This window comes from Populus euphratica, unplaced genomic scaffold (assembly GCF_000495115.2).
Source record: "Populus euphratica unplaced genomic scaffold, PopEup_1.0 scaffold52.1, whole genome shotgun sequence".
In the NCBI taxonomy this organism is placed as follows: Eukaryota; Viridiplantae; Streptophyta; class Magnoliopsida; order Malpighiales; family Salicaceae; genus Populus; species Populus euphratica.
Window position 1 is genome coordinate 817,265 of NW_011499933.1, and position 26,437 is coordinate 843,701.

A 26,437-nucleotide genomic window follows, 5' to 3' on the forward strand; every position below is an offset into this window, starting at 1 on the left:
GTAGTTTCAGTCTTGTTAATGAAATCCCCGCATTTAGCTCTACTACCAAATTTCCGTATCTTTCATGTAGTATGCATCTTAACCTTTCGCGGTCCATTTGATATTAAAGTGTCTTTCACTAAGATGATGAATCCATTTGTCAAATGCTTCTAGTATTGCACACAACCACAGTGTCAGACCTGGTCTAGGGTTAGATCTGGTCTAGGGTTGTGCTGGGTCCATAAACTATAATGTCTATAAATCATCAGCCATTAAGAAAGTGTACAAGAACAGTTATGTCTAGTCCACTCTACTGCATCAACCGACTTCTTTCTTACAAGTTGTACAAAACAAACCCCACGTACGTGCAACAAACTTGAACGTCACTTGTTCTGGTCCAAGGAATTTGAGTCTTACCATGGAGGAGGTGGTAAACTTGTGTGACCAAAGCCCAACCGAAAACATTTGCAATGACCTACAAAGGATTGTCAAGCAGGGTGGGAGAGAGAAAGGGAGTTGACCTCCAAGGTGTCTTGTGGGTGAGCTACCGGCCCACCTCTCACACCCTCGGTGGCGTTGAATTGTTTAGTAAAATCATGCACCTTTGATGCCATTTTTAGTCTTTCAAAATTAATTTAAACCCATGCAATATTGCAATATGCAACACCTAACTTTTTTCTTTTAACACTCGCTTGTGTTTTCTTTTCTTTATAATTTGGTCACCCAAGATTTGAGGCACTGGGGAGGATTTCTCTATTACTACCTGTCTTTTCTTTTACTTTTCATTCATGAGTAGACAATATAGTAGGCTAAGTATAAGCATTTCTTAAGGAGGAAGGTGAAAGAATAAGAATAAACAAAAGACAAGCACACAAAGATGGGCAGGATTCCATGCTGTGAGAAGGACAACGTGAAAAGGGGACAATGGACACCTGAAGAAGATAACAAACTCTCTTCTTACATCGCCCAACACGGCACCCGTAACTGGCGGCTCATCCCCAAGAATGCTGGTTTCTGCCCCTTTCCCTCCACATCAATGTTCTCCATAACATCATCCATTCATCTTATGCTATAACCTAATTGTTTTTATTTACTTGTATAATTAATTAAGGTCTTCAAAGATGCGGGAAGAGCTGCAGGCTGCGGTGGACAAATTATCTTCGTCCTGATCTGAAGCATGGCCAGTTTTCGGATGCGGAAGAACAGACCATTGTCAAGCTTCACTCTGTTGTTGGCAACCGGTACACCGATTAATCTACATTGTTCAATCTTTCAATACCGTTGTCAAGATTGTTTTCAAAACCTCAGATATATTTTTAAACTTCAAGCATGCTGTCTATACCTAATTCTGTATCGAGTTTAGCTATTCAATGACTGCGAAATGGCATTACAGATGGTCATTGATTGCTGCTCAGCTTACAGGACGCACAGACAACGATGTTAAAAATCACTGGAACACCAAGCTGAAAAAGAAGCTTTCAGGCATGGGTATAGATCCAGTTACCCACAAACCCTTCTCCCACCTCATGGCAGAGATTGCCACCACACTAGCAACACCACAAGTGACCCACCTAGCAGAAGCAGCCCTTGGCTGCTTCGAAGATGAAATGCTCCACCTCCTCACCAAAAAGCGGATCGACTTCCAGCTGCAACACTGCAACACAAATGTAGCACAAGGGAACACCTCATCCCCTTGTATTTCCACTAAACATGATGAAAATGATGATACCATTGAGAAAATCAAGCTTGGTTTATCAAGAGCTATGCAAGAACCTGGAATGTTGCCTCCAAACAAAATCTGGGCCTCCACTGGTGTTACTTCACCCAATTTTGCAGGCACCTGCAATGATTTTCCTTCATCGGTTAATGCATTTTTATGCTGTCCATCTTCTTTCAGCAACGAAGGAGCTTTGTCGCCGTGGAATCACAGCATGTGCACTGGAAGCACATGCACAACAGGTGACCAGCAAGGTAGGTTGCATGAAATGCTTGGCAATGAAAACGGAGAAGAATTTGAGGGTGGGAAAGAGATTAGAAAAGTCTCATCCATATTCAATACAGACTGCGTGCTATGGGATATGCCATCTGATGATCTAATGAATCCAATTATTTAAGAGCATTACAACACAAAATAGACTGACACCTTTCATTTATTGGCAATAACATATATCTTGTGCAATGAAAATATGAATAATGTAAATGAAGACTTATCATATTAATCACACCCTAGAATTACATAAATTCTCGCTGTTCTTCCAATCATTGATGTAACAACCTTTTCAATCATTGGTAGTATGGTATCTTCTCTTACTAGAAACCCAATGTATATCAAGCAAAATATGACGACGACGAAGATGTATCAGCCAGAACCTGCAAGTATCAAATAAGTAGATGTTTAAGAATCAAGTAATTAAAATTCTCCAATACAACCTAAGGCATCTAAGAAGATAAACTTTTGCAAAGCTACCTCGAGTTGCTCTTCAGTAAATGAATCTTTCTGGACATTCCATGTATCCGCATGAGTCCGTCGGAACTCAGCGATTGCTTTTGTAACTGCAGATTTCACAGGTAATGGCTCTCCTCCAAAACGAGCCAGCAAAGTAACATGCTCAGGCAACCAACTGAAAGGATACAAATTACCAGGTAAAATACAGGGGCCAATGGGATTATATTTATATGTATTCATATATTATTCAATGAAATATCAACAGTCAGATCTCGTCAATCCTATCCCCTAAGTTAGAGTCACGAAAAGGCTTTCTGGTGTGGTTTACAAGAGCTGACAGAAGGATATTTACCGGGAAACCATTCACTTGTTTCAAAAATATTTTAGTCAGCCTCAAGGAATCCTCGTTTAATAACAGATGCCAGGAAAGAGAAAAAAAAAAAAAAAACAGAGAGAGGGGGAGAGAGATCTTCAGCTAGTCTTGCACAATACAGGTACTTCAATTCGAAGTCTCCTTCCACGAAACCCCCAGCATGTCAGCCCATTTCTGCTGTCGTGATTGACATAATCCATGATGGCGTTATTACGAATAAAAAAGAACCAGAAAAAACAACCCTTTGACCATCTTCTTAAGCAAGGGTGTCTTTTAGGATACCTTAACTCTTACTGGGATTATTGTTACTCCAAATCACTATTTTGATTATACAGATTGGCTAGTTGGATGACATTAAAATGATCACTTGACGAGTCAACTATACAGAGGATCTGACATGATTATGAGCTTTCCATTAGAGGCACACCCTCACCATTTCATACGAAAACCAAAATATTATAGGATCATTCTGGAAACGCATGATACAATCAGTTCCTATATTAACATGAACACACCTGGGCATATCATATGGAACTGACAATACAGAAGCCACCAAAGCAAGTACTGCACCATGAATAGATGCTACAGATTGGTGAGTTTTTAGATTCCTGCAATCATGCAAACAATCTTTAGGTTAAAATTACAAGATTATCCATACCAGGACTTGTTGCTTGTGTACTCAAAGCAAAGGGGACGTGAAAACAAGGTATATCAGCAGTGATCAACTCTCAATAATCATGATGATGGCGAATAACATGTATACTATTTTGACTTAATAACAAAAGAATTTTCAAAGAAATTTCAATGCAAAACGCCAGCCTTGCATGTTTGACATGCAGACCCCAAAAGCAAGTGCATGAATGCGTGCATGACAATTCTACCCTCAGTGAAAGATAAATCTAACTTAAAGAACATTAGATGGTGATACGACCTCTGCTTTCTCTTCATTTGGATGATCGTTTTTGCCTCCAAGTAAGCTCTTTCACGGAAGTCTCTTGCAAGATCTTCATTCCCACCCTTCACCAAACCTGCTAGAACTGCTGCAGCATGCTCCCTCACCTGACCAAGAATTCACCTTTTTATGTTGAAAGCAAAAATAGAGTGACTAGTCCTGTTGTCCAAGGACTTCACTCCCTCACAAACTCCCACAATGAAAGAAACCTTCGCATAAAGGACTATCCTAACGCACCTGGTGACCTAGTATTTCAGTACTTGTATTTTATTTTGGGAGTCCAACTTCTTATCACAAATAAGAGTCAGTCAGGTCGATAGTTATTAAATATTAATAAAGTAGAGGATTATTCTTCAACAGCTAATCTACATTTGCACCTAAAAATCTATAGTACTTTTTAAATTGAAGATTCAGCCAGGAACTTGCCTCTACTTGATTATCTCTCAGAAGACTTTCAACTGTGCTCCAAATTTGTTGTTTTTCCACATTTGAGAGGATGAAAGTATGCCTGTAATAAAAAGAGCACGCCAACTATATTATAATCCACATCATAAAAAATACCTGCTTAACACACAGGCTCAGGCTGATTCCCAGAAAATACTCAACATCGCTCTAATCACATTCAAGCTGATAAAATTTCTTTTCACATTCCGGTCTATAACAGACATCTTGTTAAACACGAGATCACAGAAAATAAAATTGTTATCCACAACAGACAATTAATACATATTCTTGTGTGGGAAATGCAAAGCAAAATTCATAGCTTGCATTGAAGGATAGTTTAGCATGTTTAATATGATAAAAAGGAGTCCACAATGTGAGATGATGCATTCAGAAAAGGCACACTACCTATACATAAAAGTACGCAAATATGTCAGGGTAGCTGATCGGGTCCGCCAGTTAGGATCACTGGCAGAAGAAAGAATCACTGAAACAACCCTCTGCAGATGAGGTGCCAAGAAAATTCTCCATTTCAGCAATTCAAAACATGCCTTTGCCAGCGTTGACAAATCTTTATTTGATGTTTCCTTCACAGAAGCAACATTAGGCACATTAAGGAAATAAATTCAAGGATGCTGTTACCAATATCAAATTGCCCAGAGAATTTGAAGCATCCCACAATATTGTGCATCACATTGGCATCTGTGTTTGTAAAATCACTAAAACAAAATGCTAGCAACAAGTGGGCAAGATGACCGCAGCTTGTGCAGCAGTGCACTGGGTGGAAGACTTGTATGCAAGACCAAATAAGGAAACTGAATGCCAAAAGAGAATACTATTCTGTTCAAATAAGGAACCATGTTTTCCCCCTTTTGTGATCTATTTTGTAATAAAAAGTGTCATTATTACTGTTTGTGTCCAAACATATGTAAGCCAACCCTAGAGTGTAGACGAGCATAAAAGGAATCATGGAAAAAAGTTCGGGTGTTCAGAAAATTGGAGCACTCAATGCAGCAACTAGATGGAAACCACTGGCAAATACCAGTCAAGTAACACATACAATGAAAATGCACCATCAATACCTGCAACGAAAGTACAGGATAGAGAAATTGCACGATAACATCCAGTACATAAGAAGATCTCCCAGACTTCAACGTTGAGATGATAAAATGAAATAGCTACATCAAACAAGAAATATACTGATAAATCAGTCATTCTTAATAGTTATAGATGCAAATATAAATTTATTCTGAAAGTTAATACCGTTTCCATCCACTTAACATCATCTAGTGCATCCCCATTCAAAGATTTGTTTTGCAGAGCTATATGCCCATCAGTCTCCAAGTTGTCTGCTGGGCTAGTATTCTGAATATTTGTGACCACATCAGATACTCGGTCAGTCAGCACAAAAGCCCACTTTTCCTCTTTCAATTGATTGTCAATCTCACTGCCTCCTTCATGTGAATAATCATGAGCAGACGACAGCTGAAGACGAATGTTAGAGCACAACACGGACAGGATAACACCTATGGCTTCCCTTACCTGTTCCACGACAAATTTCCATTGAAACAAGATCAGAAAACAACTCAATCTGTCACAGAAACAGAAGGGTGCAAAAAATATGGTTGTTCTTTTCATACATCAATACATAAGATCAATCTCTTCCTTGGAAAAAATTATTTCTTCCTTATTCCCTCCATTCCCTTTTTCACGCGTGGAATAGAAAGGAAGTTCAACTTACTAGAACATAATCATATGATCCACAAGAGTGGCAAAATATGCCAGCAGACACAAAATTTGAAAAGTAGACTAAGAAAATGTATGAAAATGCCATGCTTACTTGGGCTGATGAGTGGCACATGTTATCCAACAACTCATTCATAAGTTTGTTATGGAGCTCTATCTCAGCCATTGGCATCTTTTGTGGGGATATTTCTATGAGTGCAGCTGCAAGAAAAGTGTAGCGCTTTGCAACAACAGTGGTATTTACAGCTGGAGGTAAAGGTTTAATCAAACAGTCCAAAATTTGTTTCCTCAGGATGGGGACTCTTGTACCATATTTTCCTTTTCCCGTCACTGAATAGCGTATGCAAGCTGCCCACTCTGGAATAGATTCCACTGACTGAGAAAGAATGATACTCTGCAACTGAACTGTTATCCAGCTGTCCCATGCTCCTAAAAGACCGTTGACATCAGAGTGCAACACCCCAGCTAATGCTTCAGCAGCAACACACTGCTTAGACCTTTCCTTAGCATTTGCAAACTCCTCCAATGTTTCTTTAAGTGCTAGTAGGACAGGCATGCCACATTCTTGTATTAGCCTTTTAAAGATTCGTGCAAAGTTGGAGTAAAATGTATCACTTCCTAATAGAGAGATCCAACTAGGAGTACGTGGCCATGAAGATGAAAAATCAAAATAGAAACGAGTAATTGATTTGTCTGCAAGGCTTTGGATAGAAGAATTCCTATGACTTCCTTGGGAAGATGTGCTCTCAGTATCAGTGATTATATGAACATGAGACAGGCTATTCAAAGTCTCGTTAAAGAACCCTTCTTCCTGAAAAATTTCACTTAATGCCCCTTCTAGAGACGATTTGACATGTGTTTGTAACTCCTCAGATATTGCAGACTGATTCTCAGCAGAGAGTTTGTAAGGCGATTCTTTTAATAGTGTATTTAGAGCAGAGATTGCTAGTATCCTTGTTTGAGGAAGTTGACTTTTTAAATTCTTAAGAAAGTGACCTGAAAAGGCATTAGTAAGACAATGTTGAAGAAATTGTGAATGATAATATCCTTAAATTGTGGAGAAAGTGATGGTGAAAAGGGCAAGGAGTCAATCACACAAACTGACAGGGAAGGTACTCACCAGCAGTTTCACTCACGATTTTAGAAGAGATGTTTGGAACATTTCTAGAACCCATAGCCAACAAAAGAAGAACTCTGTTAGCCATCAGGTTATACCTGCCAGGTAAAAACAACAAGGAATGAAATTGAACCAATATCCATGGCAATTTGAAGGCCAAGAGTTTAGAACAAATAGAGCTTCTGCATTTTCAAAAATTCCAGTCAAACTAATTATACATGCAGTTTGCATCAAAGGTAATCCTTAATCAACCAGACACTATTTCCAAGTCTGCCAATACATGGTCCTTCATAAACAAGCCAAGACAGTTCATAATAAACTTAAATGCAATTCTCCAGGCAGCTTGGCACAAACTACAAATAGAAAGTAAACAAAGAATGAGATTTTTACCGCCAATGCAAACCAGTAGAATCAAAACTCATCGATCCAATTTGAGAAACCAAATCAGCAAAATTTGGTCCATCTATGTGATTATCTGATGTCCTGAAAATGCTTCTAGACACTCCAGAAAATTGGATGTTGTACATAACAAAAAGCTGTTGGCAATCAAATATTAGAGGAAGAAAATTCAACGACCCAACCCTAAATTAATACTGATGAGAGCCTTGACCTCATTAATTGCTTTCTGGGCTTTCAGTGATTCATGATGTGAGCTGCAAAAACAAAAAGGAAAAGCAGGGTAGACTCATATGACTTTACAATTATCAACAACCTCCAATATATAAGAAAAGGAATCAAGGATAACCTTGAAAGAATACCAAGAAGAAAAGAAGACAACGCTTTTGGATCCTGAAATAAAAGATGGCATATCAAATAATTTTATTTCCAGAAATGTATTGCAACCAATTTGTGCTGAATATTACTGTTGTCAAATGCTTGAGAACTGTTTGCGTAGAAAGGATTGTACAAGAACCCAGCACTGCATATTCTGGTGAGCTGGGATTCTGTAAGTGTTCAGTAAGTGAGAGAACACAGTTTGAAATCATTGATGGCCATCTCTTAATCATCTTCAGCAGAGATTTTCCAGCAAGCCTGGCATAAGGTTAACAATGAATATCAGATATGATATGACCACTCATTGTTTTTCATGGTAAACAAGTCAAACCTTTAGTTAAAATCATTCGCAACCCATGACCCAATAAGAAAATCCAGTTTGATCACACAAGGATTATCGAAGACTGAACAACTTACACATGAACAATTTCATAGCTATGCAAAGAAAGGTTTGGCAGATCATCCATCAAAAGAATTGCACGTTAAAATCATTTGCAACCATATCACCCAATAGAATCATATATGCATAAGAAAATCCAGTTTGATCAACCAAGGATTATCAAAGACTGAACAACTTACGCACGAACAGTTTCATAGCTATGCAAAGAAAGGTTTAGCAGATCATCCATCAAAAGAATTGCATGATCTGGTGGAGAGAAGTTCCTGCTTGAACGAAACTGATGATAGGAGGATTGTGATGACCTCCAAGTACTATGCATGTATGCTTTGTCGATAAGAGCCCACCTGGGCCTGAAATGGATTAGATTAAACATTCAAATTCCAGTCTCCAATGCAAAGTTCACTTAACAATACAGGGACTATCATGACAGGATTTCTTGCCTTTTTTTTCCTCGAGAATGAGAAGACACGATAAAATTCATTGCAGGTTCTAAAATAGCCGCAGATTCCAACTTCCAAACCTGCCTGTGATTCGACCACTCCTCATACTCCAAACTTCCTGTTTGACCGAGGTTGGGAGATGAAATACACATGTCAAGAGATGAAAAGGGAGGATGTCGAAAATAGTTGTACAGAAAAACTACTCTAAGCATCTCAAAAAAGTAGAAACGAATTTTATTCATCCAAACATAAAGTTCATTACCATAGTTTCCCAAAGCATCCATAATACGGACAATGAGTATCAAGAGGATGCTGTCATCTGATTTTTCTTCTAACATATATCTGCCAGTGTTGCAAATATAACAGCATTTCAGCAGATCAGACTTGCTCAGTATAGGTAAATAATATCCAGATAAATACTAAAATCCAAACATTACTTGCAAGCTGCATGTATAATCTCAGCAGCTTTTTCACGCAGTCCAGCGCTGCCAACACTTGAACCAGTTGCTCCGGCTATCAAGAAAGAAGTATGACTTGTATCTTCAACAATCCCATTCCTGGAGGATGGGCTGAAATCAGGTAAGCAAGATAAAACCCCTTGCAATGAAGAATCAATTCGCAAAAGAGTCACTTTCAAGTGCTCTTTCTCATTCCCTGCTTACAAGTTGCATGTAATTAGTGGAAGAATAATAATGAAATATCAATTGCAACATGTAAGTCAAGACATTTTTCTTTACATGGGAAAACAGCATATATTCAATAGCTTGGGAAAATTCTTCAACTACTAAGACATGTGGAGTCATGAACACTAAAACATGGTTGTATGAGATTTATCGCAGAATGAACCTTCCTAAAATATTTTGATCCATTGATATAAAGTCATCAAATTCAGAGGTTTTCTAGAGGGCCATTATTTTTTACTGGTTTTCTGACTTAGCAAGAATCTAAGGCTCTGTTTGGCATAGCGGTTCAACTGCGCTTTTGAAAATATATTTTTTTTAGCTTCAAATTAATTTTTTTGGTATTTTTGGATTGTTTTGATGTGCTAATGTCAGAAATGAATTTAGAAAAAATATATTATTTTGATGCATTTCTAAGCCAAAAAAAACCTCTACCACACTCCTAAACAGGCCCTATGCTTCTCAAGATAAGACTTTCACCAAAAAATCAGAAAAATACAAGAAAAAAACTACATTAGAAGAAAGGAGGATTACCTGCATTTAAGTGTATTTTATTTTGGCATATTTTCAAAAGGTCATCTAAAGCTGATTGAAAATGAAGGTTTAAAAGTTCATTTGCAAACTGAACTTCATCATCACTTGGAACATGCCACTTGGGGCCCATCAATGGTCCATCGCTGTTATAATCTTTTGCACTGATCCATTCTTCTAATGCCATAGCAGCTGGATGCCATGAAATGCACCTAGGAAATCCACATTCTTCAATTTTTAATTCAAAGGGGAGTTGAATAAATAACCTACAAAAAGAATTCATCACAATCAAATGTATAGGTGAAAAGACATAAGCTCACTTGTATTGATCGATAGGATAATAAACAATCAGGCTTCCAAGGAGGGATCGAAGGAGATGATCACCAGCTCCATTAACCTATCATATGATGAGAGAGTTTTCCACAACAAAAAAATATATGTAATGTAATGCAATACAATAAAAACAGACACCCATTTAAAATATTCAGCAAAATATCCAATATGCATCCTATCCAAACAAAAATCATTTGAGTAGGATCTGCAATTACAAAACAAACAAGTTACTGGAAGTAAATTGAAACCTTCCACGAGGGAGATTCAAAAGCTGACGCGATAGCCTCTTTGAATTGATTCTTGTAACGAAGAAGAGCAGGACCTCCATAGTTTATGGCAACTGATAATATTTTCAATTGATAATCGATTGCTGTTTCAAGAGCTGGAGAGAGTGTTGGTTTTGCCTGGAAAAGAAGCCATCAATTTTCAGTAAGAATCTTTCTGCAAAACAAAATCTAATAACTTATGCAATCTAACAAATGAAAAAACCTTAATTGAAACTTCAGCATCAGGAATCCCACTCCCTCCAAACCCTGTAGCAGGTGTTCCTTTCAAAGAGGATATAACAGATGACAAGATTGGATCAACAAGAGAAGCAACAGCCTCTTCCGGGTTTGAATGAACACATGCACAGCAAAGCAATCCAACCTCTGCAACCGCTCCAGGAAGAATGTTTGTCCTAACAAACTTTGCAATTTTTCTCAAAGCCTGCTACCATGAAAGGAATAGTTTACAAAACAATCTCCTACCCAAGGAGGGGGACATGGTGACTGTGAATGAAGAAAACAATTGAAACCTGATTGTATAGCGATTTTGATAGCCTTCCAAGCAAGATTTCAAGCATACAATAGTAGAAAGGACCATCATCTACAAGAAAGGTTCCTGATGTTGCTGATGAATGTAGGCCTTCATTCCTATAACAATGATAATGAGTTGATCTAACTAGAATGGCAAATCAACATGTCTAAGTATATGAAGTTATGCAGAAAATTCAAGAAAGAGATACGAAACTTAATGCTATTACTTACAGAACACTGCCAGGTTCCAAATGTTGAAGTAACGAAAATAAGCGACATAAGAATTCATCCAACCATTCAGAAAACTGGATCATTGGCAAGAACGATAACTGATCGGTGTTATCATCCAAAGTAGCAATCTGCATTTATAAATAGAATAGCAAATGACCATGTCATAAATCATAGAACTATAAAACAAAAATGAGACAATGAGATCAAGGCCTTAACTCTTACATTGGAAAATATAGACCCAAGTAACTGCATGGTCGCCATTGTTTTGGGAGGATCATTAGCATCCATACCAAGTAAAGCATTTGATAATGAGATCGTTAGAAGATCAACATATGCATCATCACCCCCACCACAATCCTCCTGTTTACCTGTACTTGAGAGGGATGTGAGACACAGAGAACGTCCTGCATATGCTACTGACATCACTGCAGTTTTCAACTGGTGGGTGGCAGTCATCTGACTAGACACAAAGGTTGGAAAAAGACAAGTTTAATGTGGTGAAAGAAGCATAATCCGAAGAGAAGACTACTAAATATCCCTTGAAGGGAGGGTCATTATCAAATTTTAGCGTTTTGGCCCCTAAAATAACACATGCACCACTACTAACCGTCTCCAAGGCCAAATGGAATCGAGATGCTAAAAATGGAAGAACCAGAGTTGGCTCCACATATGACAAAATGGAAGTTGCTGCAGCAACTGTCTCAGAAAGATGTTCATCTTTGCTATATTGTCCGCGATCAATTAACTTCAGCAAAACATTGACAAAAAAAGTCCTTTCTGATCTTCCAAGAAACATATCTGCATGTCTACTGCTATCAGTGCTCCTGTAACATTAATATTTGAATAGTGAGAGTTGAGCTAACAAACTTAAAGAAAATGCATAACACATATACCAGTGAAACAGATACAAATATATCCTTACTGTTGCTCACGCTGTAAGCGCTTCTGGAACGTAATTACCAAATTAAGCAAAAACCTCTCCAATGAATAAGTCCAGCGACCTCCATTAGAGGGATGGTAATATCTAAATAAATAAAAAACAATAACGAGCCAAAAGTAAGAACTATGAACAATTCACATGGTTTGAATTGATAATTAGAGTATTTGTATGTGAGTGAACGAACTGTTCTAAGAGGTTGATCAATTTCTCAAAATGCTGCTGAGCTGCACTACCAGGTTTAAGCACATAGACCTGCATCCGCAATGAAATAACATAGGATGATGATATAGAAAACACTCAGATGAGATCAATTGTGGAAATCAAGAAAATGGATGGCCACGTTTATTGATCTTACAATTGACTTTGCAATGGCCTTTGCTGGGGTGGCAGTTTTATTGGAGAATAAGAATCTTGTATATCTTGGAACATCAACAGAAAATGGAAATGAAGCACTTCCATTTGCCACAGGAACCTGTGATTGCCAGATTAAAGCATGATAGTGGAAAATCAGAATGGCAAGAAGTAGATTGATATAGACAGAGGACTCTAGAAAAACAAGAGCAATAATTTTTCTTATGGCAAGAGATAGAGAATTAAAGTCAAGCCTCATTTAAAATGCACGCAGCATTTGATCATATGTTCTGTACACTGATTCCCTTCCCACATTTTAAATATTTAAGTAAATTGGCAAAGAGTGAAGAGTTCTAAATTCTTTGTATTCCAACTGTCCCTGCTTCTTCCCTCTACTTGATGTTGGAGAATATTATTTTTTTTAATAAAAAAAGAAACCTTCCAACAAGGAATCCTTGCTTGCAAACTATCTCATAGTTAATTTGTCAATGCATATCTTTAGTGGATTCGGGGAAGAGGTTCTCTCCTCCTGTTCCTCTTCCCATCCTTTCCCCAACTACTGGTACTTAAGAAGTACTAACTACATAGGGTTTAAAAAAATTCAGCAGCTTGATTTAACTTGTCTTTGCTATCATTATGAGCTATAATACCAAATGTTGAAGAAGAAGGAAATCCTACCACTCATGCACCTCTACTCCTTGAATCTAAAAATCATGCAAGTCAAGAACCTCTATTCCCCCAACCTAGAGACTGATAAAAGATTAGATAAAACATACATAAGCTCACCTCGAACATGTTCAAGTATCTACTAAAAAGCGTTGGTAAGAAGCATTCCCAGTTGATGAAGTTGTAGTTTTTAATAACACGTGCTATGACAGCTGCCCACTGGTTGTTCCAGAATTGGGAATTTGGTATTGAGTCCCATGAGTCCAAACTTTTTTTAACCCAAGCACTGCCAAGTCAACAATAGGTTATAAAACTTGTTCCAACAACATGTCCAAAAACCCTGAAGAATTAAGAATTCCAAAAACTATGCACCACATACTCAGTATAGAAGTCCTGGTTCTCCAAGTTTGTAGGTAGAAACAGTCTCACAAACCCAGATCCTTCAAAGGCTGAATTATGCCATGGATTTTCCAATAGAGAACTGCAAGTTTATTTCAAGAAAATTTCCAAGAGTGAACAATGAAATTGTAGAAACTATATGATGCCACCAGATTCTTCAAGGATGGATTGCACCATCATTTAATTTAATTAATACTTTTTCAGGCCTTTTGTCTTGGCCTTTTTAACATCGCATAGGCTAAATGAACAAAACCAGCCTTTCTAGTTGTTTTTCTTTTTTCAATTTCTAAATTGGATTCCATTTACCATTGAAATAATAAAGTGTAAGAAATTAGATAACACCATATATGTGTTCCAGTGCTGCATTTAGCAACCATAAAAAGCAAAAGAGCAGTGAAAACCAATTTCAAAACTTCAAAGTCACCTAAACTCGTTCCAAATCTCCAAAGCCGAACCAACTGGAAAGAATCTCCGGCAGGACCGAACAAGAGAAGTGATAGTCTGAAAATGCCTTTGTCTCAATCTCCACCCTTCTGGACCGGTATTCCTATAATGCACATCATTATACAAATCATAAACACTAAAATTACCAATATAAACTCTCAAAAAAAAAAAAATTAACAAACCAACCTTGAAAAATGAGTATGAATTAGAGTATCATACAATGGCCTCCATTGTACTTTGAAAGCCAACTTCTTTTTATACTTATTCAACACTCTCACTAACAAATTTCCCCATCTCACCTAAAAAAATCCAAAATTCCGCCACTCAAACTCAATTATCAGAATTAAATAATTAATCAGCATTAAACAAGGCCGAGTCGTCAATCATAATAATACCTGAGCATAAAGCTCATTCTGCGAAATATTGAACAATTCAATTCCAATTTGAACGAGCTCAGCTACATCTTCTAAATTCAATTCGCTCTTTGCCTTGATAAAACTGTGATTAACAGTAATTAATTAACTAACACACACTCGATTAGAATCAAATAAAACTGAATTCAAAAGAGGCGGAGACTAACAGTTCGAGGACGGAAACCCATTTGAGAGTGGAGTGAACGGAATCAGGATCGTCAGGTTTGTAAGAATCTTTAACAGAGTTCAGGACGCGACGGAAGGAGTCTTTCTCTTTCTTCGTCTCCTCCGCCACCGGTGGTGGCAACCACGCATTGTAGAGATGCATCTGGTTCTGAATTGAAGGTACGAGGAAGTTATTAAGAAGTAAGAAATATCAAGGTCTGTGTCTCTCTTTAATATAGGAATTTGGATTTTTTATTTCTTGGAGGAGGGGACAGGGATGTAGCTGAGGGGAGGAAGGCAGGCCGTTTCTTTTGTGAGAAGAAATGTCATTTTTGTAAATAACTGGTACTAACGGTGATGGATCGTTTTTTCTTGGACTGGAGTGGCCGACGGGGTTTTGCTGGGGGTTGACTGGTAACCGGGACCGGTGGTTTTCTTCTTCCCTTTTTTTTTCCTTTTTCTTTTAAGATTATTAGGATACCTTTGTAGTTATGGCGTGTTTGTTTACGTTGTTGTTCTGCGTTGAGCTCCAATCAAATATTTGATCCTGATTGGTTATTGGTGTTTATTTTATGATTTTGTAAAAAATATTTAGTTAAAAAAGCTATAATTTATATTTTTAAAAAAATTTATTTTTTTTAAATAACAGGTAGTTTTATATGCCTATCACTAAAAATCATCTGGACGTTATCCTAGATTGCCACAAAACATGGTAATGCAATTGATAAAATCAAGCTCGGCTTATCAGTAGCCATGCAAGAACCTGGAGGAATATTGCTACGCACCTTAAACAAAATGGTAGGAGGATTCTTCTGGTGCTAAAAATTAATTAAAAAAAAGCCCCCCTCTCTTATTTAATATACATGATTAATAACCATCTAGCAGTAGCTTAATGGTAAAAGCTTAAAATTAAAGAGTTTTAAATCTAATATAATAATTATTAAAAGTTTATATAATCGTTAATTTTAAGACCTATAAAATTAATTTAGATACGCACAATCTCATACGAACAATCACATTAAAAAAAATAACATGATAAATTTCTTTTTCCTATCTTTAGTTGTGTTAAATTTAAATATTACAAGATTATTTACTATATTGATTAAAAAAAACATATACTTTAAATATAAGAGATAACCCAAAAATTCTTGAATAAATTAAAATAACATAAACAAAAAAATTTATATGTTTAAGCATGTATTTGTACTTTTTAAATAAAGATATATTAAAATTATTATTTTTTAGATTTTATATATTAATGCATCAAAATTATAAAAAATATCTAAAATAATATTAATTTAATATTTTTTACAGATAAAAACTAATTCAAAAATCACTTAAAAATATAAATTATATGATGATTCCAAGTACACAATCAGTCAATTGTTGACGAGAAGATTCCTTAACTTGTAGGAGGGGTTGATTGAGATGGATGGCATATGAGTAAATTACCATTTTTTATTTTATCTGAGATTGTAATTGGTGCTTCTAGTTTTAAGAATTGTAAGTTTGGTCCTTGATAAAAGTTGACCAATGATTTTTTTATTTTCGGAAATCTCTTGAATTATAATTTTAAATGTGTTTCTAACTTTGTATATAGTAGGTGAAATTATATATTTTTATTAAAATTTAAAAGTAAAATTGTTGTGAAAAACACAACAAAAGGACTAAATTGGAAATAAACATGAAAATATAAACAAATGAACTAAAGGGACTAAGTGATTATTTCACTAAGAATACAGGGATCAAATGAGGACCAGATCAATAATTTACCAGATTGGTGGATACCCATATGGAAGTTCGTTGTTGAAGAAGTGTGCCCTGCGTGGCATCTATTGTGGCCATAAACTGCATATGGGTTGAGAATGGACATAAAGTTTTAATTGATATTGTGTTTTATAATTGTGTTATCTATTTAAATTTATTTTTAATTATTTAACTGGTTATTTAAGAAAATATTAAAAATAATATAAATGTCAAAATCAAATCCATATAAGATTTTTAAAATCTAAAAGTACAATTATCAGGATAGTGATTTCATGGCTACTAAAAAAAAATCACACAAATTATTTTAAAAACTTAAGATTAAAAAAATAAAAAACAATTAAATTTATTATACCCGCAAACTAAGTGTATCAGTCAAACCTATAAATATATCAATAAATTTTATAAAATTTAATAAAATGATTTTTTTTAAAATTAAAGTTTTTAACTACACGAGAAAAATAAATAGACAACAAAAAACGTCAAGTTCAATTAAAATTAAAAAAAAAAAAAGCACTTCACTAAACTTATAAACTAGGATAATCTTAGGTGCCCTGTTAAATCCGTAAATTATGCTAAACTTATAAAAAAACAAAATAAAAATAAATAAATTGCGAAGCTATATTCTCAAACATCTCAATATTAAAAATAAAATTAAAAAATCATAATAAAAATTTAATAACAAAAAAAACAATGGATTTTAATTGCAATTCACAAAGTGTATTACTTTATCAAGTTTAATAACATAAATTTTATCTAAAATTATTTTTTTAACTATATAAAAAAATAAATTACAAAAAAAATAAGTTTAATTTTTTTTAAATAAAAATACACCATCTAACATGTAAGTCGAAATACTTGAGTTATTCTAAAAACCCATAAATCATGCTAGGTTTACAGAAAGGTAAAATAAAACAAAATAGGTTATGTATCTAAATTATTAACCACTCTGATATTAATAGGTAAAATTAATAAAAAAAAGAAATTCAATAAAAAAAAAAAGCAAAACATTGTAATCTAAAAAGCAATGCAATGATGTAAATGAATAATGTTTTTCCAGCCTCCTTTAATTTTATTTTTGCCTGAAATCATGTTGGATCGTTGGTTTAGAGGTAGCTAGTGGGTACATTTTCCATAATTCGAAGGTTTATTTAAGTTTTATATTAATGTCGGAACCACTTAGATCTATAGCTAATTCAAGATTATGAAAGGGCATTGCAACTCCTGCAGAGCATGCATGGATTCTGCATGTATACGATATGAGTAAGCTGATGCTTGCAATGTTCGTCTTATGATATCCGCTAAAATGAGATCCCGTATACGAGTGTTTGAAGTTATATAATTTGTTTTTTAAAGTATTTTTTGAAAAATATATTAAAATAATATTATTTTAATTTTTAAAATTTATTTTTAATATCAATATTTCAAAATAATTTAGAAATATTAAAAAAAAATATCAACTAATAAATAATTCATATCGAAACAATTATTTTAAAACCAGTAAATAATTTTAAAACACTACCTCAATTGGTTTTAAGGTTCATGACTCTATATCAAACTTAACACTTGGACTTAACACTTAGAACTTAGTCAAATTTAAGATAATGTGGATCTTATACCAGATTTTAATGAACTTAAGACACTTAGACTCTACTATTAGTCAAATCCAATGTAAAGATCATCTTTAGAGGAATAACCATCCTCCCTTGGGTTTCTTCTTGAGGAAAAGTCTCAATAAGCTTAGCTACATTTGATATCTTAAACTCTAATCTCTCTGCACCTTTTTAGGTGTATAAAAATCTTCTAAGAACCCATCATATTCCCATTAAATATTAATATAAATATAAAGAATATTTATCTTTTATTAAATGTTATTAAGGTAATTACACTGTATGCTCTCCTTTATATGAAATGATAAGACTCATGTACTATAAATACACCATGAGATTTTTAAAATAAAGGTTCACAATCTTCATTCTCCACTACATATATATTTTCAAAGTATCTCTCTCTAGAATATTTTTGTATTTTTTCTCTTTCAAAAAATATTTATTTAAGCATCAGAGAGTTCATACCTCCACTAAAAAAGATTTTTTGCAAGTATTAGCCATGAATAGTTTTGGCCTACCAAGAATCCAGTATAAGCTATTAATTATCTTAACTAGAGATAATGAAGGAGATTGTTATGACTAGTTAATTAACCAATTGTCCAACCTAAGAGCCTTGTTTCTAGGGTAATTGAATTTTTAAATTATTGATTTGCGATTACTACTTGGAAGATAAGCAGTAAATTTAAAAATTTCTTTGTGAAAAACTAATATATATATATATATATGTAAAATTTAAATACTCTAATTAATCATGGTTATTTTTTAAATAATTGTGCAGGTTCATCTCAATGTCGTGCATTTTAATAGCTTTAGAGTTTACTAAATCTTTTAGTGATGTAAATTAATAATAATAATAATAATAATACTTCATGTATATTTTAATGTATATTTTAAAGATCATTTTGTTATGTATGTATGAACTTAAACGAATTAGTCTATTCAACTTGTATTCTATTGTGCAATTATTGTCTAATTATAATGGTGATATATATATATATATATATATATATATATATATATATATATAAACACATAGTTAATATTGTTTGTATAAAATAATATTAAATATGATTGAAGGAAGTATATTAAATCTATGATTATGTGTATAATTGTTAAGATAATCATCTTTTTTTATTTTCATTAACATAATTATTCATTGAATTAATAGATTAGAGAATGTGAAATATTATTGATTGAGAAATGTTCTAATAAAATATTTAAAAATATAAATACTGAATTGTAAAAATAGTTTATTAGGAATTGACATTAATATTATCGATGATAACTTGAAATATGCTAAATTAGAGGACACACGCTGAAATTTTTGTACAAAAAATAAAATCATGAATTCCAGATAAATTATTAGAAGTTTTGGGATGTTATAATTGAAGCGTGGCTTTTACATCTACTGAGTGGGCATGCAGGAATGTTTTGTGGTAATCTCAATGTTTACTGCAGAAGAGAGGCTAAATTAACATGTTCCTTATCTGTTTTGGCCATTGATTTTATTCACACAAAAACAAAAACAAAAAGGGAAACTTTAAGAGTTGATTGGCCATTGATTTATCTGAATATTGACCTTAAAAATTAAATATCTAAGGAAACAAACTTCTTTTATATATTACCCTTAATACTAGAATTAAATGTAGCTGATGAGATCACAGGCATGTCTCAACAATATTTTAAATATATAAAAATTAGGTTAAATTATACTTTATTTAATTTGTTTGCAAATTAGTAATTAAATGAAAAGCAAACACTTTGACAATACTCGTGAGCAACGAGAAAGATGAAGACGACATGCAGGAATACATTGCTAGTTGTACATATGTATATATATATTTAAAGCAATATCTAACTTGAAGCAAGCTCTTCCTCTTTATGTGTCTCGATGACAAGATCAGACCTAGGATAAGCATGACAGGTGAGGACCCAACCAGCCTCTATCTGGTCTTCTCCAAGAAAGCTAGCATCAGACTGATCCACAATCCCTTCCACGATCTTGCCAGCACATGAAGAGCAAGCACCAGCCCTGCATGAGTATGGAAGGTCAACACCTTCCTCTTCAGCCTTGTCAAGGATGTAGGTTTCATCAGAGCATTCAATCACCTTTTCACCATCAGGAGTGATGAGCTTCACTGAATATGTTGCCATTGCCTTTACACGTCCTCCTCTATGACCGGCCTTTAGGCCAAAAAGAGACTGCCCCACCTTGGGAAGAGCCGGCCGTAGGCTTGTCACAGCTGGGTTTTGGTGAGTGAAAGAGGCGCTCGCCATGGCAACTACAGATGTGGAGGCCATTTTTCTTCTGGATTGAAAAGTGTCGGTATAAGCTAGGAGTTCCTCTCTGTGATGAAGTGTGGGAGGATTGTGGAAGTAGTATATAACGGGATGCCGTGGAACCCTATCCGCCACAAATATATGCAAGCTTTTGTGGTTTGCATTATCTTTGTATATGTTTATTCGAAGATAGATGAACACAGTGCTCGTGGGGACGGGTGGAAACTCGAAGTTTCTAAATAAAGTTTTCTACGATTTATATACAAAGCTAAAAGCCATACTGCAGCAAAGAGAATACCGTACACTCTCTTGCAATTGCGGATTGGAGTGGCTTTTTTGAAAAATTTTATTTTGGTCCTCAAACTTTGAATTTGTGTAATTTGGCCCTTTGTAGCATAAACTGGCCCCCAAATTGCACATGCTTTTAGGAGGGAGGATTGAATTGAAATCCGCCTCTTTCATTCTGAAGCAGCATAGGTCACACACGGAAATTTTGCAGATCTCATGAAAGGAAGGTTAGACTGGTGTCATCTCTGAGGACAATGACAGAGAAACTGAAGGAGTGGAATAAACAGGTGTTGGCAACATTTTCATGCGCAAGAGGCTGATAGAGGAATTGAACCATATTTTATCCCAAGAGGAAATTTTTTGTTTCAGAAATCGAGGTGCCAATGTTTTTCCTTGGGGGATAAAAAGTCCTCTTATTTCCACACGAAGAATGTAATCAGGAGGCAAAGAAACAGAATCAGGACACTGAAAGACGACAATGGTAAGTGGATTTGGGATGAAGATAACCTCAAAGAGTTAGCAGTGGATTTTTATCATAGACTTTTCACCAGGGAGGAAAATTTGGCTCCTAGTTCCCCTTTACACGGTGCGTTCTCTAAACTAGAACAGAGGACTATAGACAACATGATGGCACCAATTACCGATGAGGAGATTAAGAAAGCCTTATTCGAGATGAAACCTCTTAAAGCTCCAGGGCCTGACGGATATCAACCATTTATTATCAGTGGATCAATGGCTTGTTGTGGGACTTGCAGTTTTCAAGTATCTCAGAGATATTACAGAAGGTAAGGAGGATGTTGCAGAAATTAATCAACTTCTTGGTCCTCATTCCGTCAAGGTGGACTTGGAGAAAACTTATTATAGACTAAGATGGGATTTTATTAGAGACACTATGATGGATGTTGGCCTCCCTGCCATGTTTGTTGAGCTTATTATGAAATGTACAGAGACTGCATCTCTTCAGATTCTCTGGAATGGTTATCTTTCTCAACTGATAGGGAGAACAGTGGATATAAGGTCAGTAAAGTGGGCCATCTGTGTCTCGCCTCTGTTTTGCTGATGACATGCTATTATTTGCGGAGGCTGGTGAAGTTGAACTGGATTGTGTAATGAGTCGCCTGAATATGCTCAGTATTTCTTCCGGCAGGCCAGAAGTGAGCATAATAAGGTTCCCCCCACTAAAAATGTGTCCTCCAATACAGCGGATTAATAAGCAAACCTATGCTTACATCGTTGAGAACATACAGCAGAAGCTAGCCGGCTTGAAATCAAGAAATTTATCTCTAGCAGGTAGAATAACTCTCTGCAGGTCAGTCCTAGCAAATTGAGAAAACATGCAGGGATTCTATAAGAGGAGATAATGAAGAGAGAAAAAGGGTGCGTGCATCTAATTAATTGGAAGTAAAGTGTGTCAGCCTCAAATAAGAACCACATCAACTTTTAGAATCAATGGGTTATTAGGCCACATATGACGAAATAAGAAATTGTCCTTTTACTCAAATACATCTTTACCTTCATATGTATGAAAATCTCTCTCTATTTTTTTTATATTCGAGTAAATTAAGGAAAATTTGTATGAAAATGTATTGTTGGAACATAAGATCTGTAGCTTGTATGTTACATATATTTTTAGTAGAAATCTACGTGTCCTTAAATACTAAAAAAAGATGTTATTGGATTAATTTAGTATATTAAATAGATTGCATGATTTATGTGGCTCCTATGTGACCAAATAAATAATAAATTAAATTCATGAAAAATCTAAAAATAACCACAGCTTTTTTTACCCTTTTTCTAGCTTTTTTTTCTTTGTAAATAATTAGTTGTTAAAAAATAAACTTAAATCAAATCCCAGCCCTCTGACCCAATCCTAATTCGGTCTAACGGACAGGATGGCCCGATTCTTGGAGCCCTAATTAGCAGGCCCATTATTTAGCTTTCGTGAATATAGCCGTTGCTTAGAAATCTTACCGTTGGAGCATCAGATGTAACGGAGGCGTTTCTCTTCAATTTAAATATCAGAAAACTATCTCCCTCCCTCAAAAATCAAGCAATCTAATCTCTCTTCAAGTCTTCCTCTCTCTCTTTCTCTTCAAGTCTTCCTTCAAGCAATCTATCGGAAAAACTTCCCATTTTGGTTTTCTGATATTTATTTATATCCTCAAATCCTTTTAGTTCATTATTCTGTTTCCTTTCTTGTGTTCTTTGCTTCTGTTAATTAAATTCTCCTGAACTTTATCTCATTTCTGTTCAACAATGGCTGAAATGAAAGATTCCCACATCGTAGAAATCCCAGTAGATGAAGAGCACCAACAGAAACTGATATGTGCCATGAACACAATAACAGCAATTCAAAACCACCCATTAGCAGAAATTTCTAATAGTCCGGGCCATCTTTTGCTTCTCAAGCTATGGCAAAGAGAAGAGGATCTTTTTGGCCGTAGAATTTCTTTGAAAGAGTCAAGGATGGACTCTATCAAGCGCGAAATCTTTCAACTTTGTTGCTTCTTTTTAGTATTTCATGGGTTTTTCTTAACTATTTTGTTTACCTCTTCTATTGATAGTAAAGAGCATTCTTGCAAGAATTGGTGGATACCTTCTCTTGTGTCTGTCTGTACTTCGCTTGTATTTGTGTTCTTGGTTCAGGTTAAGGTTTGCAGGTACTGGAAGGTGTGGAGGCAATTGCAAAGAGAGAAGAATGATAATAGAGCTCTTACTAGGTGTATTCAAGAGTTGAGAATGAAAGGGGCTAGTTTTGATTTGTCAAAAGAGCCACTGAGTGGAAAGAGAATGAAGAGCTCAAGTGTTGAGATCAAATGGAAACCACTTACTTGGTGTCAACAGTATTTGATTACAATTTGTCTTGTTTGTTTCACAGGTTTGGTGTTTCCTGCTTCCAAATTCATGCTTTGCTGATTCTGACCAGGGAAGGTTGCCAGCCTGTGGGTTTCTCCCAGCCTGGTGCCCAGACTGAAGGTAAAAACAGTATCAGATGTTTTGTCAGCATAATTACCACTAGGATGTTCTTTTTCAAGCTGTTGGGATTTGACCGAATGCTTTGTTCCTGCAGGTGGTGATTGTTTAATCTACAACTACGTTGAACTTGCTGGCGAGTTCTGATTAATAACTCGAAGGTAACAGCCAAATCATTCCAAATAACAATTACAGGAAACTTGGTAATTGATTGTTAGTTCATGTTGCTAAGCATGTCTGTCTGTTGTATTTTTGCAGGTCTTTTCTGCACCATTCATCCAAGAGTTTTTGTGGTGCTGGATTTCGGGAGGTTTGATAATGTCATTGCGTCGTCTTTGATCTCCTCAAGGGGATGAAGCATTTTTGGTCCGATCATTTGTTAGTTGGAGTTAATTTTACTGACTAAAAAGGAAATCGGTCAGATTCTTCCTGAATTCCAGTACGGATGCTGAAAAGGGTACCAGAACAATGATGCCTGGTGTACTGCAAATCTGCAGAATGGTGCAAGTTCAACTTCAATTACCCTGGCAATTCCATCTCGTAGCAGCATCCATTTTCTGCACTGATAACTTTCAGCAAACAGAAGACATTTTACAGGACATTTAATGAGCCTGTTGGCACATCCTGCTTGCGACTGCAAATCCTTGCTTAGCTATAAATAATAAAGTCTTGTACACTTCCAGATTTTTTGAATAAGCAAGCAGCAACACAGCTTGTGTTGTGTGTGCAGTTCTATCTGTACAACGTAGAAAAAATCAATTCTTTATCATCAATAAAAGGTTTTTCATGTTTCTTTTCAGAAATTGGATCTTGCAGCATCCCTCTGACTTGACTTAAGAGATCTTAACTGAGACAATTGCATTTTTTTTTTTAAATCAAGGTAACTACAAATCTAACAAGAATACTATCTCAAAGCCCGGTTTTCACCACTAGCATAGAAGACATTGGTTGACAGATGCGCTTCAAGATACTCTGAGCACGCTTTGTTGTGGCACGTTGCTATGGGATTCCTCCCAGCCACAGAAAATACGGAGAAGGACAAACTGCATAAATCAATTATGGAACCATATTCAGTAAAGCCATCTAACCACTCCTGCCAAGCTGCTTTGATGCTCACCCGCCTCCTTCGAGAGTAAATTTCTCCCATAGCCCAAATTTCCATGTTTTCAATAAAGAAATTCAAATTTTGCTTCTCTGATTGGCTGACTTTCTTACATGCTGTAAGATATTTTAAATAGCGCATACAAATGGCGAGTAACAAAACTTGCCAAAAAGTTCATTTAGTGGCGTAAAGAAAAGCATATCTATTGAGATCACTACAGTTGCATGAATCCAAGGTCAACATATCCAAAATTTAACAGAGAATACAGCAATTTTGAAGAACCCCAAAAATGGAAGCAGTCTACAACAATGTGCTTCTTCACTAATATAATTCAGGCGCTCTCAAAGCCAAATATTCGAAAAACACCTGCAATGGATGCCATGAGAAAACAATAAGGTAATTTCATAAAGCCACCAAACAGTTAGTGATCACAAGTTCGCCAACTGCTTTAATGCAAAAAAAAATCCAGTACGAATTTCAATACCTTCATCAGTCTGATATTTGTTCTTGTCATCCCCAGCATAAGCAAGTAAATTGTACCTGGGGTTCCACTCCACACTGTTCATGGCAGCCCGGCATGGGATTTGATGCACTGATCGCCCAGTGTGGACATTGGACTGTGAAACAACAGCAGAAATCTTGTCAGTATCTTGTTGATTATGGGCTGTGGAAAGCAGTTAAATGAGTGGGTATAAACTATTAGCAAACTGGAGAAATGCCCCCCCATATTTAACTCTTGAGAAGAAAAGGAATCGTTGAGATGGAAAAGAACCAAGTGAGGAAGCTCCATGAATACATACTATATCTATGAATAAGTCTTCACTGGCAGAAGCAATAAAATCTCCTGTGTGATTGAAGCTTATTGTCCGAACAGGCCATCTGAGAGATTACAAAAAGGTCCATGCCATATCATGCATTTTATCAAAGTCATGTGAGAAATAGGAGCATCCAAATACACAGCATACTAACAAAAAATAATCACCACTTACTCGAGCTTTGTAAATGTTCGCACGCAAAGCATTTCTGAGATATCCCAAAGGCTGACTAAGGAATCAGCACTTCCAACAGCAAAATACCTATCACAGTAGAAAGATGTTTAATCAATGGTTCCATGCTTCATATATGTTTATATGAGACTGTTAGTGTTGTTACATGTGAATCGCTCATAAAGAAATTGTACAGCTTGAAATCTTACCTTCCTTTTGGATCAATTGCAATGCAGTAGCAACCGGCTGTATGAGCCATGACAGTTTCAAGTGGTTGAAGGGATGGGTATGATAGTACTTCAACAGTACCTGAACAGATTGGATAAAAAGTAATGACATACTTGAAAGCATAAGCAGCAAAATGAAAATTAGCTCAGAACATCAAAGGAAAAGCAATTCCAATAGCCAGAATACAATTCTTACCATTCCCAGTAGTCAAAAGGAACATCTCCCCTGTCATGTTCCAAGCAATCTCATTTACCTAGAGGAAAAAAAAATTAAAATTTTTTGGAGTGTTGAAGTAATTTGACATGAGAGGGATTCAGAAACATCCATGTAACAGGTATTGGCCTTGTACCCATGCTTCCACACCCCCCACTCTCTCCTCAGCTAATGTAAGATGTAAGATGCCCCCCCCCCCCCCCTGAAAAAATTATTAAAAAAGTTTGGAGTGTTGATGTAATTTGAAATTAGAGGGATTCAGAAGCAATCCATGTAACAGGTATTGGCCATGTATCCATGCTTCCACACTGCCCACTCTCTCCTCAGCTAATGTAAGATGTCAGATGCACCCCCCCCCCCCCCCCCCCCCCCCCA

At 35.7% G+C, this 26,437-nt stretch overlaps 5 protein-coding genes and 1 long non-coding RNA gene across 7 annotated transcripts in view; 2 read left to right on the top strand and 4 right to left on the bottom strand.

The window, feature by feature from the left end:
• Positions 1-48: 48 nt before the first annotated feature.
• Positions 49-2,108, top strand: LOC105136275 (myb-related protein 308). Its single transcript, XM_011041555.1, has 3 exons — positions 49-989; positions 1,091-1,220; positions 1,373-2,108. The coding sequence occupies exons 1-3, from the start codon at positions 857-859 to the stop codon at positions 2,091-2,093; spliced, it is 984 nt and encodes a 327-aa protein (XP_011039857.1). The 5' UTR covers positions 49-856; the 3' UTR covers positions 2,094-2,108.
• On the bottom strand, positions 846-1,409 carry LOC105136274 (uncharacterized). Its single transcript, XR_844317.1, has 2 exons — positions 1,322-1,409; positions 846-1,234 (listed from the first exon to the last, which is right to left on the bottom strand). It is a non-coding gene; the product is annotated as an uncharacterized LOC105136274 (long non-coding RNA).
• LOC105136273 (proteasome activator subunit 4-like) lies at positions 2,099-14,951 on the bottom strand. Its single transcript, XM_011041554.1, has 35 exons — positions 14,621-14,951; positions 14,436-14,538; positions 14,227-14,339; positions 14,021-14,143; positions 13,577-13,678; positions 13,318-13,483; positions 12,536-12,652; positions 12,365-12,432; positions 12,163-12,264; positions 11,848-12,064; positions 11,463-11,696; positions 11,241-11,368; positions 11,009-11,126; positions 10,702-10,920; positions 10,461-10,616; positions 10,200-10,276; positions 9,883-10,091; positions 9,106-9,322; positions 8,931-9,010; positions 8,669-8,786; positions 8,408-8,578; positions 7,918-8,086; positions 7,800-7,843; positions 7,665-7,707; positions 7,445-7,590; positions 7,058-7,152; positions 6,032-6,933; positions 5,455-5,733; positions 5,274-5,369; positions 4,600-4,778; positions 4,177-4,258; positions 3,730-3,857; positions 3,314-3,406; positions 2,447-2,600; positions 2,099-2,349 (listed from the first exon to the last, which is right to left on the bottom strand). Exons 1-35 carry the CDS (start codon positions 14,779-14,781, stop codon positions 2,308-2,310), a joined length of 5,451 nt encoding a protein of 1,816 aa, XP_011039856.1. The 5' UTR covers positions 14,782-14,951; the 3' UTR covers positions 2,099-2,307.
• A 4,782-nt stretch (positions 14,952-19,733) lies between these two features.
• Positions 19,734-20,511, bottom strand: LOC105136276 (ferredoxin-like). The gene has a single exon (XM_011041556.1). It carries the CDS (start codon positions 20,291-20,293, stop codon positions 19,847-19,849), a length of 447 nt encoding a protein of 148 aa, XP_011039858.1. The 5' UTR covers positions 20,294-20,511; the 3' UTR covers positions 19,734-19,846.
• A 2,079-nt stretch (positions 20,512-22,590) lies between these two features.
• Positions 22,591-24,347, top strand: LOC105136277 (RNA polymerase II elongation factor). Of its 2 annotated transcripts, none has more exons than XM_011041558.1 (3): positions 22,591-23,539; positions 23,631-23,694; positions 23,792-24,347. In XM_011041558.1, the coding sequence occupies exon 1, from the start codon at positions 22,817-22,819 to the stop codon at positions 23,474-23,476; it is 660 nt and encodes a 219-aa protein (XP_011039860.1). In that variant the 5' UTR covers positions 22,591-22,816; the 3' UTR covers positions 23,477-23,539; positions 23,631-23,694; positions 23,792-24,347. The 2 variants fall into 2 exon arrangements, with proteins under 2 accessions (XP_011039860.1, XP_011039859.1); XM_011041557.1 differs by having other exon boundaries at positions 22,591-23,536.
• Positions 24,348-24,788: 441 nt separating this feature from the next.
• The window catches only part of TEX1 (Transducin/WD40 repeat-like superfamily protein), a 3,091-nt gene continuing 1,442 nt past the window's right edge, over positions 24,789-26,437 (bottom strand). Inside the window, exons 6-11 of the mRNA XM_011041559.1 lie at positions 26,045-26,102; positions 25,831-25,930; positions 25,625-25,711; positions 25,436-25,514; positions 25,120-25,252; positions 24,789-25,001 (exon numbers count right to left, since the gene is read on the bottom strand). Of these exons, the coding sequence (XP_011039861.1) occupies positions 24,967-25,001; positions 25,120-25,252; positions 25,436-25,514; positions 25,625-25,711; positions 25,831-25,930; positions 26,045-26,102 (492 nt within the window). The 3' untranslated portion in view covers positions 24,789-24,966. The remainder of the gene's footprint in view (positions 25,002-25,119; positions 25,253-25,435; positions 25,515-25,624; positions 25,712-25,830; positions 25,931-26,044; positions 26,103-26,437) is intronic.